This window comes from Micromesistius poutassou, assembly GCF_964030765.1.
Source record: "Micromesistius poutassou genome assembly, chromosome: 10".
NCBI classification, from domain to species: Eukaryota; Metazoa; Chordata; class Actinopteri; order Gadiformes; family Gadidae; genus Micromesistius; species Micromesistius poutassou.
The window spans coordinates 6,629,387-6,647,404 of NC_140280.1; the positions used below are offsets into that span (position 1 = coordinate 6,629,387).

Consider the following 18,018-nt stretch of genomic DNA (forward strand, 5'->3'; position numbering starts at 1 on the left):
GTTTTCCACGAGCTCGCGCACTTTAGCCTTGAATTCAGCTTTAAACTCCACAGGTTTAGAGCCTACGAGGAAAGCAAGTCCTTGAGGTCTGAACCATTTTGAAGCCGATTAGGCAAACTCAACAACAGCAACTTTTTAATTGGTACATAATTACATTATGACCTTCTGTGAATTAGTATTTCAATGTTATGAAGTTCTATGATTTTTATGAACTACAACACTTCAATCAGGTAAGAGCGACTTATATTCAATTGCATCATTATTTGCTGTAAGTTAGAACTGTAAGTTACATATATATATATATATATATATATATATATATTTTTTTTTTTTATTATTAGGTGCCAAGCACAAAGTGCGAGGAACCTATTGTAATTGTTAGTTTTATTATTATTATTATTATTCCGCCGCGTTTGCATTACACAGCTTAAACCGCTCGCACGCTTTTTATGAAACTTAACAGACCTGTAGAGGTTGACCCAAGATTAACAGACAGCAAATATTACGCTGATTGGCCCAAAGGTGGCGCTATACCAACTGCCCAAAAATGCAAACTTTGCACAAGCATATCTCGTTATTATTATTATTACTAAAGTTTAACTACTTTTACAGGTGTTCAACCATCTTCGCTGTCATCAATAAAACAAAAGAAGAAAAATTAAATACAAAAAACCAAACCGTTAACCAAAAGCACAATCTCAGTCTACATCTCTTCCGACTCCTCTGATCTCTTCGTGGTTCTATCAAAGCCTTTCGGTTCCACCGATGGGGTTCGCCGACCTTTTGGAGCAGGTGGGCAGCACGGGCCGCTTCCAGGTCGTGCACACCCTCCTGCTGTGCCTTCCCGTGCTCATGATGGCGAGCCACAACCTGCTACAAAACTTCGTGGCCGCGGTGCCCCCCCACTTCTGCAGCGCGCACACGAACCTCTCCTCTTCCACCCGGATGAGCGCGGCGGAGAAGCTGCACATAACAGTGCCACTCGACGCAAACGGATCTCCGGAGAAATGCCGGCGTTACGAGTCGCCACAGTGGCATCTGCTGGCCAACAACGGAAGCACAGATCCCGAGGTGTGGGAAGGCTCGGAGCAGGCGGCCCTTCGGGGCTGCGACGACGGGTGGACTTACGATGAGAGGGAGAGAAGCTCCAGCATTATTTCAGAGGTATCTGTTTATCTATCAATCGATCCATCTATCTATCTATCTCGGTCTGTCACTGACTCTTTCTCTCACGCTCCATGTTTACTATCGGTCTCTTATGTGCAATATTATGCTTGTGTCACAATCACATTACATAACCTACACACACACACACACACACACACACACACACACACACACACACACACACACACACACACACACACACGCACTCACGTATGATTGTGGGTTTCTTTGTGTATTTCTATGTTGCCAGTGGCATCTGGTGTGCAACCTGCGCTCCCTGAAGCCAATGGGACAGACTGTGTACATGGGGGGCGTGCTCGCAGGAGCGGGGGTCTTCGGAGCACTGGCCGACCGGTAAGTTAATCATTTGGTTCGTGATCCTTCTGGAACAGGCACAGCGATCGTCAAACACTCCACAAACTCAGTGGGGTATCACTGCAAAATAATGTTATGTCTGCAGTTCCAGCACACACTTTTGATCAGATCATGCATGACAACAACAAACCACCAAAAAGACAAACAAATACATTTGTTTGTTCCTCATTCTTCAAGTCTAGAGTTTTATCCCACTATGATTTGCAAAAACATATTTTTGTGATATTTTGCACTTGCGTGGATTGCATATCGGTCAGATTGATACATGATCACAAATAAACAAACAAACTGTCTCTGTCCCTGCTCCTCCCCGGCTGTGATGCTCCTCCTGTCCCTGCTCCTCCCCGGCTGTGATGCTCCTCCCTGCTCCTCCCCGGCTGTGATGCTCCTCCTGTCCCTGCTCCTCCCCGGCTGTGATGCTCCTGGAGCTTTGGGCGACGGGTCCTGCTGACCATGAGTTACCTGCTGATGGCCGTGAGCGGGACGTGTGCCGCCTTCTCGCCCTCGTTCTCCCTCTTCTGCCTCTTCCGCTTCATGTGTGGCATGGCTCTGTCGGGAATCGGGCTCAACAGCTTCTCACTAAGTAAGTGAATTTCACCCAGACACAGCCCCAACAAAAGACTTCAGACATGGAGGATCACACCAGAAAGACACCTGCATAAAGACACTAGCAAAAGGCATGAGACTTTGAATATGAACAAATACACAACAGCAGCACAAAAAACAAACAAATACTTGTGCAAGGCAGCAATGCACTTTATGGGGCATGAGGAATTGACAGTAAGGGATACATCACATCAATCAAACACTTAGCATTTTAACGAGAGGCCTTCACCATCTTGTAATGAATAAATTATATAAATAAAAAAGATAAAAGTGTAATCATCCTCATTTAGTAGAAAGAGTGAGGTTGCCCTCTAGAGGATTCACTGGGCAAGTTCATGCCGAGAGGTGTTGACCACATTTTAATGAATTTGTTATATAAACTAGAAAATGCATTTCCTATATCAAAAAATCCACTTCCATTATTTTTAAGAGGAAAGTGGACCTCTAGGATTCTCTCTGCAAGTTTTCTAGCCCTATATCTGCCGTTTCATTCCATTCCATCTAGTAGTGGATAATATTAGGCTAGCAGTTGATATCAACACACTGGATACCTTACATTTACATACAGGGGATTTTGCTGATGGTGGAGTCAACCACGCAGAGGGACAGCCAGCTCATCAGTAGTCAGGGTGAGGCGTCTTGCTCAGGGACACCTCGACACTCAGCTAGGAGGAGCCGGGGATCGAACTAGCAACCTTCCGGTTATAAGTCAAGCCGCTCCACCTCCTGAGCTACCGCCGCCCCCCACTACCTTCTGTCTCCCCTAGTTGTGGAATGGATTCCGACTTGCGTGCGGACGGTGGTTGGCACAGGGACAGGCTACTTCTACACCGTGGGCCAGCTGATCCTGGCGTTGGTGGCCTACTTCATCAGGGACTGGCGCTGGCTGACCTTGGCTGTGTCCTTGCCGTTCTACGTGGCCTTCCTGTACTCCTGGTGAGAGCTCTGGCTGTCCACACAGAGAAAATAAATAACACAAACGCAAGCTAATTACAGCCACACAGCAGACACGTCATGCACACATGCACCTGTAGCAAAACATATTACCAAAATGATTGTTACATATTTGGTAAGATAATACAAGTTTAAAGAGATTTGAAAGTGATTTATTCTGCTTTTCAGTCACTTGTACAGTGAATACAGATATTTTTCATTAAGAGGCAGATATGGGTCGGGTGCCTTGCTCAAGGTAGGGTGCCGACATTGGGGATCAAACCCAGTACCTTTCAGCTGGGAGGCGGTCATACTAAACTATCCGGGTTTTAAACTGAATGAACACCATATTACAGCAACACACTTTACAACACACCAATCTTAATCTTGTTTGCCTCCTACAGGTGGCTCCTTGAATCTTCACGATGGCTGGCGTTGAAACATAAGCCAGAGCAGGCCGTCAAAAACCTCAGACTAGTGGCATGCTACAATGGTCGCCAAGCTGATGGAGAGAAGATTGACGTGGAGGTAAGAGAGAGGTGGAGCTTGTGATAGTCAGATCTGGCAGCAATAGGCTCAGGCCATGTCCACACTGAGCCAGGGAGATTTGTTTTGTGTCAAAGTTTATAGGTGTCATGGTTTATGGGGGCATAAGTTCAGGGGGTCATAGTTATCAATAGGGTCATGGGTTCAGCTAAGCTAAGGAGGTAGAGCTGGTTGACTTGTAACTGGAAGGTTGCTAGTTCGATCCCTGGCTCCTCCCAGCTGTGTTGAGGTGTCCCCGAGCAAGACGTCTCACCCTAACTGCTCCCGATGAGCTGGCTGTCGCCTTGCAGGTTTGACTCCGCCGTCGGTATGTGAATGTGTGTATGATTAGTTAAGCTGCTTTGGATAAAAGCGTCTGCTAAATACCCTAAATTTAAATGTTAACATGAGGTCATAGGGTCAGTGGGTTATAAAATAATGAAGTCATGGGGTTATGGGGGGTCATCGGTTCATAAGGTCATGAAGTCACATGGTCAATAGCGGTAAAGAGGTAGTGGTGTCACATGAGGTCAAAGGGGTTGCATGGGGGGGTAGTCATGATTGGTCTGTGTGGGTCCTCAGATGGTGCAGTCGGCCATGAAGAAGGAGATGTCCGGGTGCAAGAGCTCCTACACCACCCTGGACCTGTTCCGTAGCCCCACCATGAGGAAGATGACGGTGTGCCTAAGCGCCGTCTGGTAGGCCCGCCTTAGTCTTTTTGTCTACCCCCCGGCCGAACCAATCGGATACGAGCTGCAGCCTTTCTCAACCAATGGTGTGAGAGTTTCAAAAGGGAAATATGTATTTAAGGGGTTATTGACATGACTTTCTATGTAAATAGGAACTATAGTATCAGTCAACATCAGGTCAGATCAAGTTGTACCTCTGCATCACAGAGGTTCCTGTCTACAATTACTGTTGCCGCAGTGACGGAGGGAGATCCAAAACATCAAACCGGTCCACGCACCACCCTGGAAGCATCTCCATGTCTTCACGAAGACCACATCTGGATCTGCATCTTTCACAAAACCTCTGCTTGCGGTACAGGTTCTCCACTAGCTTTGCCTACTACGGCCTCTCCATGGACCTCCAGAAGTTTGGCGTGGACATCTACCTGATCCAGGTGATATTCGGCGCTGTGGACTTCCCCGCCAAGGTGGTCATCAACGTCACCATGAGCTACTGCGGTCGCCGGCTCTCGCAGTGTGGGGGCCTCGTCGTGGCCGGCATCACCATTCTGTCCAACCTGATGGTGCCTTACGGTACGTTACCGTAGCAACCTTTAGACCCAACCTGTTGGTACATTACGGTACGTTACTATAGCAACCTACAGACCAAACCTGTTGGTGCCTTACGGTACGTTACCATAGCAACCTGTAGACCCAACCTGCCTCATCGTGGCTGGCATCACTATTCTGTCCAACCTGTTGGTGCCATACAGTACGTTTTCCAAGCAACCTATAGACCAAACCTGTTGGTGCCATACAGTAACTTACCGTTTAACCTGTTGGTGCCTTACTGTACCTTAAAATGCATTTTCTAGTTTTGGTTATTATTAAAATGAAATTACAAAACTTCAAAAGTGTCAGATATTTTTGATGGGAGATCACGTTTGAAAATAAATAATATAACACAATACAACAACCAGTTAAGGATAAAAGTGCACTAATAATTGCTGTTATTTATATTGTTATTAGATAACCAGATACTGCGTACGTGTCTAGCCGTGCTGGGAAAGGGCTGTCTGGCCGCGTCCTTCAACTGCTGCTTCCTGTACTCTGGAGAGCTGTACCCAACCATCCTACGGTAACACTCACTTCTGGTTGTATGAGGCTGGTTGGACGTTAAGACATTCATATCTTCATAATATAGACATATTTATGTATATTAATGTGTATTTATTGACATTCATGGTTTAATTTTGCTCTCTCCATTCAGACAGTCAGGTCTGGGCTGGGTCAGCATGATGGCACGGCTGGGAGCCATGGTGGCTCCGTTGATGCTCCTGCTGGGGGAGTATGTCACCTGGTTCCCAGGCTTTGTCTACGGCCTAGTACCTGTCATGGCTGGCGTTGCAGCCTTCTTACTGCCCGAGACCCTGAACAGCCCACTGCCGGACACCATACAGGACGTAGAGGATAGGTAAGGAATGCCTCCTGTTATCTGTGTGACCTCTGACTTTACTTTTGAAAAGCCTGTAAAAAGGGTTTTTGCTTTAACTTCCTCAAGACTTTCCAAGATAAACATCAAGCTTTTCTTTGGGGGTTAAAAGACTGCAACATAGTTTTCTGTTCTAAAATGCATGTTACCCCTATGATTGAATGTTTTTTTAAATACAGGGGGACTGGAAGGAACTCCAAGACGGAGAAAAAAGAAGCAATATTCTTACAAGACAACGCAGACAATCTGCTGAAGCAAACATCTTGATCGTCACGGTACACGTCTGCTAGCCGTAGCTAAAGCTAGCTTGCAAACATCAGCATGACAGCCTTGAACAAATTGTGACTTGACTTGGCAATGCTATCTTTGTGTATTTTGGGGTTCATTTTAAGCAAACCTAGCGATCTTAACCTTAATAACATTAACGTTAAAGGACAGCCCTTTAAGAATGTGTACAAGGAAAGTTAATTGTTGTCATAAAACGTGAACAAATATAACCAACCAAACTATTTCTTTAACTACAGGTTTTAGCTACGTTAATTTAATGGGTACCAAGCGTACCAAGTGTGATGCATGGGTGGAGCAAGCCATAGTAATGATCTTTGATGGGACACAATCATTAGAAATCTCTGTTGATTGGATACGCCCACCCCAACACAGGAGAGTAGGCTACAGCCGAGTGCAGTGGGAACCTGACACTGTAGTCTGGGTACCATATGCATGCCTCAAAATGCAGTTGGGTGAGATCGTCGCTACAGGAACTGATGTTGTTTTTTTTAAGTCAACTTACCTGTTAATCAAAATTATGCTTCATATAGCTAACGCCTTTTTTTTCTTCTTTTAAGGCTCTGGAAGAATTTCAAATGTGCCTTACGTTCAAAGGAGACATTTTGACACATGGAGTACCAGTGCAAGCCTATGGTCGTAAGCCTGATTCAAACACTCTTTTATTCTGCTATCTGCTGGAGTATATATGGTACTGCATCACACACGACCACGTTAGCTTACTTTAAAGGGGCGAAGAAGCTGGTGCTTTTTAAAAAAAAATTCAGACTAATACAATAAACATACATGATACAGTAAATCATTTTTTATCTAGTTGTATTACGGTGTAGCTCTATCACATATCAACTATCATATTTCATAAATGCACAGAGCTGTTTTGTTCTCTTTTAACCAAAAAATGTACACCATAAAATTATATGAATAAAGATTTTTTTTTTCCCAATTTCGCATTTGTTCATGCGTTCCTAGCGGTCAGGGTTAGGGAGAGGGTGGGGGGGGGGACTGGGAGATGGGAATATAAAATTAATCAAAAGGCTACTGGGGTTGGGGTCCCAGTGTTGGGCGGGGGGGGGTGGGGGGCAAAGTGAAGCAAATATCACATCTAAAACTAGAGGAGCATGTTTTTCTCCCTCGATGAAGGGTTGAGATGCGGTACGCCATCGTAAATTATTTTTATTTTTTTCACGTATTACAGAATTACCGTTCTTCACGGCGATATGCCAGTGTGAGTTTACCATGGGTGGGAGGCTTGGACGAGTAGTGTTTTCCATTTTACTTTGTACATGTTTCACCAATCACGACCCCATTAGTTTACCAGTTGGATGTATAGGCCTAGTTGTCATTGAAGTGTGATGCAGTATGGGCAGAGATAAAATATTCAACCTAATTCTCTCGTTTTAATCTGTAGACAGCAAAACAATTCCACAGTATATCCTTTAAATGTAAAAGTAATCATATTTTTAATGATGGTTTTCTTTTTTGGTTGTGATTCGTAAGATTGGGAATGGCTACAGGTGTCCATGTTATACGCCCCTGAAAAGTGGGAGAAATAATCACGAGTGATATGCTTTTTCCTCAATGGTTTAACGTAACATTTTACAAATACACAGGCCTACAGGAAACATTTTGTACAACAAGAGTACAAACCCTTTAAATTACAACATAGACTGTAGTTCACTGAAACATTTTTAATTTCCTAATTTCCTCAAATATTACCGTCAAGCACAAGCTCAGCAAACTTTCAAAACCTTTACAAAAACTCACAAACTGTGCATGAAACACATTATAGAAATCTAAACATTAAAATGTACAAAATGTATACATGTGACTTAACAGTTAATACAAAATGGCGGCCGCACTTGGCCAGGCTACGAGTTGTTCTTTACTGTAATGTGTCAAAAACATGTTGAGTGTTTAAGGGATGTGTGTGAGCTGGACCTCGCTCACACACACATCCCTTAAACTAAACCTAACCCTACTCGACATGTTTTTGACATATTACAGTCAAGCTTACCTGGTTTATTATCAGAAACATTACTGAAAAGGGGGAGAAATAATCACGAGAGTGATACAGTCTTACCTCAATGGTAACTTTCGTTTTTGGAAGATACCGCGATTTCCCCCAAATACATGGGCGGAGACAAAAACAATCGATCTCTGGCTACCAGATTAAAACACTGCACTGATCACAGATGAACAATTACCCAAGAATAAAGTTAACAATAACCATTAACCAATAACCACCATCATTTTAACCATTTCTAAACATGATCAATTTTTACGTAACAACTGTTTTTTAAAACAGTTTTACACAATTGTATGTTTTTATACAATCACTATGCACTGTAACTCGTGTAATGTTTGTAGACATTCTTGCAGACCATGAACTTATTATGCTTTTTTAATACCAGGCAATTAGTGCATTATCTTTAAACTTGTCACATCCACAAGACACGGGGCCTACCCCAGCAACTTCACATTCACAAGTGTTTTTGAACGTTTGTGTGTGTGTGTGTGTGTGTGTGTGTGTGTGTGTGTGTGTGTCTCCATTTTGCATTTTAGGTTAAAATAGGCCACTTGCGTCACTTAGCCTACTTTATAGACCTTACTTACATACTTTATAAAAACTTTAAAAAAATTACTAATCTAGTAGTATAGTTCAGAGTTTAATTAGAACATATATTTTTTAGCTAATGATTAAATATTAACAATCTCTTCATGGTCTTCCTTGTGTTTGTGCCAGGCTCATGTCATGAGCAAAAGAGTATAAAGTGACATTGTAATGGACACAAGGTAATGTATTAACACTTTTAACACTTCTCCCAGGTGCAAAACCACCCAAAACGTTATCTTGCTGAGTGCATGGTGCACAGAGCAAAGGTACAGAGTCTCTTACAGAAGTGTTTCACCTTATGAGAGATGAGCAGTATAATGAATGAATGAACCGATCCTCCTGTGTACTACATATCACTGTATTGTCAGTGACTGAAGCACGCAGTATATGTCTACAGGGTCAGAAATTAACAGAGACTCTATATTGACAACATTGAAATTGGGATAATAGGGGCATAATTGCCCCTGTAAAAAAGAGTATTGTTCTGTATTTTACTGTGTAGTTGTACAGCAGGCCCAGAGTTATTTCATTTGAGTCCTTTATCACAACATTTGATAAAATTGCCCAAATGATCCTGAATGATTCAAAAACCAAGCAAAACAGAGCACTCCATTGTCCTTCACTCCTTCCGCCATCAGGCTATTAAATGCAGGCAGTAGTCATTTTAAATAACTATTACCTTATAAACTTGGATATGAACCATAACAGCTGTTTTAATTTATTAAGTGCTGCTCATTGTCTCCTTGTATGTATGTTTATCTGTGGCCTCTGACATGTAACCATCTTGTCTTTTAAGTCGTTTAATTTTCAGTTTTTCACGTCTGTTAAGTTGTGTGTATGGACTGCAAGCTGCGAATAAATTGCCCTTCTTGGGATGAATAATGTTGTCTGAATGGGAATGTGAAAAACTTGAAAGACCAGGCAAACAGGGGCCACATCTGTGTTGAAAAGTGCACCCACACATGCCCACACAAATATAGAGCACCAACACACACACACACACACGCACACGCACGCACGCACACACACACACACACACACACACACACACACACACACACGCACACGCATGCACGCACACGCACCCACCCTAACCCTCTCTGAACTTAGATATAATACTTACATTTTCCTCTTATATTTCTTACAATTAAATTCCACTAACTAATCCTTAACTCAATACATTTAACTGTGCATAATTTAATATGTGCTAAACTCAAATACAACTTAAGATTTACAAGATGCCCCGATTTCAGTTAGTTATGCTTAAAAATATGAATAAAACTCCATTGTTACAATTTAAGTTTTGTTTTATTTAACAATAAACACCATGCATGACGTTAAAAAGATTGTTTTTAAAGTATTGTTGTTAGCATTTAGCCTTTACCGGGAGTACCGGTTATGCAGCAATGGGCGACAGTATAAGCTTTTACCAGAGAAGTTTGCAACAATGTTCATCACACCTTGTGACCTTTGGAACCTAAAGTTGAATGTGGAAATTCTGAAATAAAGAGAACAGACTTGGGTGGCCTTTGTTGTATACAGAAGGAACATGGAGGAACATGTTCACAAGCATTTCAGAATGGTTTCTCGCCGGACAAAAGAAACAGAGGGTAGTCATATAGTTGGCAATGTGGCATGGTAAATATTTGACACACGTTGCAATCATTACTTCAATATGTCCATTATATGACCACTATAGTGTACACTATATGATTGTCACCAGTCAATAAGTAACTACAGGATGTATGGAAGATTTAAGATTGACATTTTTATGGAAGATGTATTAAAGTAAGCCTTGTGGTTATTTGGGGTTATCTTCTACACATCCTATAGTTCACACCCCTTTGGCCATCCTTTCACACAAGCGTTTTAAATAGACTTTTATGAGTCTAAAACCAATACTTTTTTACAACTACTATTTTATCACGTAATGTTAATGTTTCCACAAAAAGTTAATGAGCATTCTGTGTCCAGAACCAATTAAACATTGACCCATTGCTTTCCTTTGAGTTTTATTGTCGTTCAATAATCGAGCTCGGGTTTCAGCCAATCGGGAGACGGAGAGTTTTTCTATCAAACACATTCAGGATCGCGCGCGCTGCCGATGCCCCGCGCACACCGTTGAAGGACTTAACACGCGGGACGTGTGACGTTTCCGGCGAGCGCTCGCACTTGAGCCCAGCTTTAAACTCCACAGGTTTAGAGACTTTAAAGCAAATCCTTGAGGTCTGAACCATTTTGAAGCCGATTAGGCAAACTCAACAGCCACTTTCTGTTAAATGTTTCACTTTTGTTTTTATTTATTTTTAATTGTTAAATAGCATAGGCTACATCATAACCTTCTGTGAATTTGTATTTCAATGTTATGAGGTTTTTTTAGTTTTTTTTTATAAACTACGACACTTCAATCAGGTAAGAGCGAATATACATATATATTCAATTGCATCATTGAGAGAACTTTGAACTTGAGAAATGCAAGTTCAAAGTTAAAAAACTTTTAAAATGATTACTGAAATGTAACTACTTTTACAGGTGTTCAACAAGAAAAATATATTAAAAAAAGAAGCAAAAGAAGCAAAAGAGGCCTTTAACCGAACGCACAACCACAGTCTACGAGTTTTCCGATGGTGTTCGCCGACCTCTTGGAGCAGGTGGGCAGCACGGGCCGCTTCCAGGTCGTGCACACCCTCCTGCTGTGCCTTCCCATCCTAATGATGGCGAGCCACAATATATTGCAAAACTTCGTGGCCGCGGTGCCCCCCCACTTCTGCAGCGCGCACACGAACCTCTCCTCTTCCACCCGGATGAGCGCGGCGGAGAAGCTGCACATAACAGTGCCACTCGACGCAAACGGATCTCCGGAGAAATGCCGGCGTTACGAGTCGCCACAGTGGCATCTGCTGGCCAACAACGGAAGCACAGATCCCGAGGTGTGGGAAGGCTCGGAGCAGGCGGCCCTTCGGGGCTGCGACGACGGGTGGACTTACGATGAGAGGGAGAGAAGCTCCAGCATTATTTCAGAGGTATCTGTCCAACTAACAATCCGTCCGTCTGTCCGTCTGTCCTTCCCCCTACGCCTCTCTCTCCATATTTATCTAACTGTCTAACTGTCTAACTGTCTAACTGTCTAATATACAATATTATGCTTGTGCACAATCAAAATACATAACTTGAAAACACACGTATGATTGTGGGTTTCTTTGCGTATTTCTATGTTGCCAGTGGCATCTGGTGTGCAACCTGCGCTCCCTGAAGTCTATGGGACAGACTGTGTACATGGGGGGCGTGCTCGTGGGAGCGGGGGTCTTCGGAGCACTGGCCGACCGGTAAGTTAATCATTTGGTTCGTGATCCTTCTGGAACAGGCACAGCGATCGTCAAACACTCCACAAACTCAGTGGGGTATCACTGCAAAATAATGTTATGTCTGCAGTTCAAGCACACACATTTGATAACAAACCGCCACAAAGAAAACAAATATATTTTCTCAGTTCCCTTTTCTTAAGTCTGTAATTTCAACTGTCTCTGTCCCTGCTCCTCCCTGGCTCTCCCTGCTCCTCCTGCCCCTGCTCCTCCCCGGCTGTGATGCTCCTCCTGTCCCTGCTCCTCCCCGGCTGTGATGCTCCTGGAGCTTTGGGCGACGGGTCCTGCTGACCATGAGCTACCTGCTGATGGCCGTGGGCGGGACGTGTGCCGCCTTCTCGCCCTCGTTCTCCCTCTTCTGCCTCTTCCGCTTCATGTGTGGCATGGCTCTGTCGGGAGTCGTGCTCAACAGCTTCTCACTCAGTAAGAGAAACGGCCGTGTGTGAAATTCACCCAGAGAAGACACAGCACTACTAAAAGAATTCAGGCATGGAGGAAAGACACCAGAGAGACACCTAGCCAAAGACATGACACTATAAACACACTAGGAAAAGAATTGATTGCACACTGGATATGTTCTGTCTCCCCTAGTCGTGGAATGGATTCCGACTCGCGTGCGGACAGTGATTGGCACAGGGACAGGCTACTGCTACACCATGGGCCAGCTGCTCCTGGCGTTGGTGGCCTACTTCATCAGGGACTGGCGCTGGCTGACCTTGGCTGTGTCCTTGCCGTTCTACGTGGCCTTCCTGTACTCCTGGTGAGAGCTCTGACAGAGCAAATAAATAACACATGCGCAAGCGCAAACACAAACTAGCGTTCAAGGGTTGATTTTGAAGGGAAAAACGGCACTCCCCCTTGCTCCCTTAAGTATTGGGACACCCTATCCCTTCGTGGGAACACGCAAAATCTAGGGTTAGGGCTCAAATCTAGGGGAAGGGGGAGAATTGGGACAGGGCCTAAGCTATCTGGGTTTTATACTGCATGAACACCATATTTCAGCAACACACTTTACAACAATGTGTTTTTTATTTAAACATGTTTCACACCCTCCCCACAATGCAATCGTCAATGATCAAATCAGGGAAATGTTTACCCAAAGGACAGAGTTGTCTGTGTTGTCTCATCAAGCAGAAGAATGCACAAGGGGATGCTCCCTTGTGACCGCTTTACCCCAGGCTCAAAGGTTGATGTTAGATAACACCAGGGGCAGGTAGGGTGGCAAGACACTACAAGGAATAGAAAACAAAGCTAAAATGATTAAAAGTAAACAACATATTATGTATTTTTCCATCACCCCTCCTACAGGTGGCTCCTTGAATCTTCACGATGGCTGGCGTTGAAACATAAGCCGGAGCAGGCCGTCAAAAACCTCAGACTAGTGGCGCGCTACAATGGTCGCCAAGCCGATGGAGAGAAGATTGACGTGGAGGTAAGAGAGAGGCGGAGCTTGTCATAGTCAGATCCGGCAGCTATAGGCTCAGGCCATGTCCACACTGAGCCAGGGAGATTTGTTTTGAGGAATCGTGAGGTCACATAAGGTCATAGGGTCATGGGGGGGGGGGGGTGGCAGAGGGTCATGAAGTCACAGGGTCATGTGGGTTAATGAGGTTGTGGGGTCACATGAGGTCAAGGGGGTCGCATGGGGTCACAGGGGTCGCATGGGGGGGTAGTCATGATTGGTCTGTGTGGGTCCTCAGATGGTGCACTCGGCCATGAAGAAGGAGATGTCCGGGTGCAAGAGCTCCTACACCACCCTGGACCTGTTCCGCAGCCCCACCATGAGGAAGATGACGGTGTGCCTAAGCGCCGTCTGGTAGGCCCGCCTTAGTCTTTTTGTCTACCCCCCGGCCGAACCAATCGGATACGAGCTGCAGCCTTTCTCAACCAATGGTGTGAGAGTTTCAAAAGGGAAACAATTCCAAAGGGATTCAAATTGTATTTAAGGGGGTTTTGACACGACTTTCTATGTAAATAGAAAATATAGTATCAGTCAAGGTCAAGTCAGATCAAGTTGTATCTCTGCATCACAGAGGTTCCTGTCTCAAAGGGCTTCACAGACTATTTGTAAAAGACACCCCTAACTCCCCCAAAGTACTCTAAAGCGCAAGGGGAAAATACCCCAAAACCCAGAGCCAATAGACATTGACACGGTTACCCTTGCTGTTGTTTCCAGGCCCCTCATTCACGTGCAGATGGTTGGCAGTAAATACACCCATTAGACAGCATACTTCAGACAGCCTTGAAATCTCTTGGGAGTGCAGCACTCCAAAAAGGTTTGGGGACCACCATGCTAGAGTGCAGGGCTGGCTATACAGGTAATCATGTATGTCAGTAATATGTATCTCCTACAAGAGTTAAAGACACTGGTGGACTTTGTGGTGGACTGAGTGAGTGATTGAACGGTGCTTGGATAGAGGCTCTCTGGGGAATCAATGTCAGAACAGACAGACAAGGAGTGAGAGAGGTTGAAAAAGAAGAGAAAGAGCAACAGAGAGAGAAGGGGGGGAGAGAGTGAGATGGGAGAGAAAGAGAGAGCAAGAGAGGGGGAGAGAGAGAGAGGGGGGGGAGAGAGAGGGGGGGAGAGAGAAAGAGAGCCATCTACTTCGTAGTTGTATCCTCATTCATTGTAAAGGCATCTCATGTCATATTTAATTTAGACTGAAAAAAACAACTGTATAATCACAGCAAGATTTTTCTTCTTATTTCGAGATTACACCAAATTACCTAAATTTACCAAAGTTAAGTTTGGTAAATTGAGTTGGGTAAAGGTAAGTTAGGTAAGTTGAGTTCAGTAATGTAAAGTTATGAAGGTAATGTTTAGAATACAGCATTAGGTAAGGTTAAATTATGCAAGTTGAGTTAGGTAAGTTAAGTTAGGTTAGGATAGTTGAGTACAAGACTAGGATTGTTGTTGCCGCAGTGACGGAAGGAGATCCAAAACAGCAAACCCTCTTGGAGAAATCTCCATGTCTTCACAAAGACCACATCTGGATCTGCATCTTTCACAAAACCTCTGCTTGCGGTACAGGTTCTCCACTAGCTTTGCCTACTACGGCCTCTCCATGGACCTCCAGAAGTTTGGCGTGGACATCTACCTGATCCAGGTGATATTCGGCGCTGTGGACTTCCCCGCCAAGGTGATCATCAACGTCACCATGAGCTACTGCGGTCGCCGGCTCTCGCAGTGTGGGGGCCTCGTCGTGGCCGGCATCACCATTCTGTCCAACCTGATGGTGCCTTACGGTACGTTACCGTAGCAACCTTTAGACCCAACCTGTTGGTACATTACGGTACGTTACTATAGCAACCTACAGACCAAACCTGTTGGTGCCTTACGGTACGTTACCGTAGCAAACTGAGCCCGCTGTCGCCCAGAGCCAGGCGTCAGCACTAATGGCATGGATAATTTACTGTGTTGTCAGGACTCACAGTAAACATTTAATTTCCGCCCTAATTTGCGTTAGCATTGTTATTAGATCAACAGATGGTGCGAACGTGTCTAGCTGTCATTGGAAAAGGCTGTCTGGCCGCGTCCTTCAACTGCTGCTACCTGTACTCTGGAGAGCTGTACCCAACTATCCTACGGTAACACTCACTTCTGGTTGCTATGAGGCTGGTTTGATGTTAAGACATTCATATCTTTATAATATAGACATATTTATGTATATTTATGTGTATTTATTTATTTATTGGCTTTCATGGTTATATTTCTCTCTCTCTCTCTCTCTCTCTCTCTCTCTCTCTCTCTCTCTCTCTCTCTCTCTCCATTCAGACAGTCAGGTCTGGGCTGGGTCAGCATGATGGCACGGCTGGGAGCCATGGTGGCTCCGTTGATGCTCCTGCTGGGGGAGTATGTCACCTGGTTCCCAGGCTTTGTCTACGGCCTAGTACCTGTCATGGCTGGCGTTGCAGCCTTCTTACTGCCCGAGACCCTGAACATCCCACTTCCGGACACCATACAGGACGTAGAGGATAGGTAAGGAATGCCTCCTGTAATCGATGGGACTTCTGACTTTTCTTTTGAATTGCCTGTAAAAACGTTATTTAGCTTCCTTCAGGCTTTCGAAGGTAAAGGTCAATAGGTAGATCTTTTCTTTGATTGATGAGTTTTTTTTCCTAAAAGTTGCATTATTGTTAATAAGTTTAACGATGCACTTTACCCCCACTTATTTTAAGTTGTTTTTTAAAATACAGGGGGACTGGAAGGATCTCCAAGACTGAGAAAAAAGAAGCAATATTCTTACAAGACAACGCAGACAATCTGCTGAAGCAAACATCTTGATCGTCACGGTAGAAGTTGTCCTCTGCTTTGTAGTTGTGGCTAAAGCTAGCTAGCAAACATCAGCATAACAGCCTCGAACAAATTGTGACTTGCCTTGGTAATGCTATCTTTGTGTATTTTGGGGTTAATTGTTAACCAACCTAGTGATCACAGTCAAATCACAGGGTTTACTCATTAAGGTTTGAGGACAGCCCTTTTTTCAGCCCGTTAATTGTAAATAATAAATTGTTCATAATAAATTATGAAATTATGAACAAAAGTAACACACAAAACCATTTCTTTAACAACAGGGTTTAGCTACTTTTACGGGTACCAAGCTAGGAACGGAGCAAGCGATAACAAAGATCTATGTTTGGACAATCACAATCATTAGAAATCTCTGTTGATCGGACACGCCCACCCCAACACAGGAGAGAAGGCTACAGCCGAGTGCAGTGGGAACCTGACACTGTAGTCTGGGTACCATATGCATGCCTCAAAATGCAGTTGGGTTAGATCGTCGCTACATGAACTGATGTTCTTCGCTTACTTCTGCTTAAATAAATTATACATACACTTCACCAGTTGTTTTTTTTTCGTTTACAATTTCAAAGATGATTTAGCATTTTTCAAAATTCTACATTATATAAACATAGGCTACCCACTTCTTTTCTTTCAATGCTCTGGAATAACTTAAAATATGCCTTAAGTTCATAGGAAACTGTGCAGTCTTGCTGTTTATTTAAGACGAGACACAGACATAATCAAAACTACATTTTTAACTGTTACACTAGACTCCAGGTGACTTTCTGGGCTCCTCCAAACAAAGGACACAGGGTGGTGATGTTGAAAATCTGGTTTATTGTAAAAGTTGCAGAAAATGATATGAGACTTTAGTTGCTCCATGATGCCATGAGGGAGAGCTCTCCCCGAGTGTGTGTGGTGATGGCTGGTTTAACCTGTGCACACAGAGTCAGCCTGGTGGGGCTGCTTAAACCAGCCATCATCACACACACTCCATATACAAGCCCAAACATTGAATCCATAAAAAAAAAAATCATCAGAAAATTATCAGGGTTACCAAATCAAAACAACCCCATAGTCCCCAAACATCCCCAGAGTGATCAGCCAAGCCCACCCTCCGCCTCCAAACCCTGGAGACCGGATGCCTGGGCTGCTGCCTTAATCGGCCCTGCGTGGCCCTCGGACGTGGCCCTCGGACGTGGCCCTCGGGCGGGCAGCGTGGAGGAGGCTTGACAGCTGGGCCGCAGTGCCGCTGGCTGGATGCCAGCGCGGCTAGCCACACACGGTTGCCTTTGGCGGTCGCTGTGCTGCCTCCCTGGTCCTCTGCTGGGCTCCAAAGCGCTGTTGGGGAGAGGGCTGGTGCTGGGTGGCGGCCATCTGCCGCCGCTGCTGGTGGCCAGTGCGTTCCCCCCCCCCCCAGGGTGCGGGGTGGTGGGGTTGAAAGACGGGTCGGTTGTGTTTGTTTGTTGTTAGTACATAGCCTGGTGCTCCATATTGCAAATCTAGGAGATCTCACCCTGAGTGTGTGTGAGATGATGGCTGGTTTAACCTGTTGCACATTGATTGCTCAATGTGCCCCCTCACCCAGCCCAAGAGTTCAATCAGACTGACTCTGGCCAGGTGAGGCTGCCTAAACCAGCCATCATCCACATACACTCCACAGAGACATTTAGCAATGTGGAGTACCAGTGCAAGCCCATGGT

General features: G+C 44.5%; 2 protein-coding genes across 2 annotated transcripts; both read left to right on the forward strand.

Annotated features, from left to right (window-relative positions):
* Positions 1-96: 96 nt before the first annotated feature.
* On the forward strand, positions 97-6,862 carry LOC311354657 (solute carrier family 22 member 6-like). Its single transcript, XM_084474475.1, has 12 exons — positions 97-230; positions 613-1,164; positions 1,418-1,521; positions 1,971-2,125; positions 2,916-3,084; positions 3,486-3,609; positions 4,189-4,304; positions 4,654-4,868; positions 5,304-5,412; positions 5,545-5,748; positions 5,946-6,041; positions 6,612-6,862. The coding sequence occupies exons 2-11, from the start codon at positions 766-768 to the stop codon at positions 6,031-6,033; spliced, it is 1,683 nt and encodes a 560-aa protein (XP_084330601.1). The 5' UTR covers positions 97-230; positions 613-765; the 3' UTR covers positions 6,034-6,041; positions 6,612-6,862.
* A 4,427-nt stretch (positions 6,863-11,289) lies between these two features.
* On the forward strand, positions 11,290-16,312 carry LOC311354658 (solute carrier family 22 member 6-like; the record flags this gene model as incomplete). Its single annotated transcript, XM_084474476.1, has 10 exons — positions 11,290-11,688; positions 11,888-11,991; positions 12,296-12,450; positions 12,619-12,787; positions 13,336-13,459; positions 13,728-13,843; positions 15,059-15,273; positions 15,507-15,615; positions 15,803-16,006; positions 16,225-16,312. 10 exons carry the CDS (start codon positions 11,290-11,292, stop codon positions 16,310-16,312), a joined length of 1,683 nt encoding a protein of 560 aa, XP_084330602.1.
* Positions 16,313-18,018: the final 1,706 nt, after the last annotated feature.

Coding starts and splice junctions, on each gene's coding strand:
- LOC311354657 (XM_084474475.1), top strand. CDS start 766: ATGGGGTTCGCCGACCTTTTGGAGCAGGTGGGCAGCACGGGCCGCTTC. Junction 1,522..1,970: donor TTCGGAGCACTGGCCGACCG/GTAAGTTAATCA, acceptor ATGCTCCTGGAG/CTTTGGGCGACGGGTCCTGC. Junction 4,305..4,653: donor GTGTGCCTAAGCGCCGTCTG/GTAGGCCCGCCT, acceptor CTTGCGGTACAG/GTTCTCCACTAGCTTTGCCT.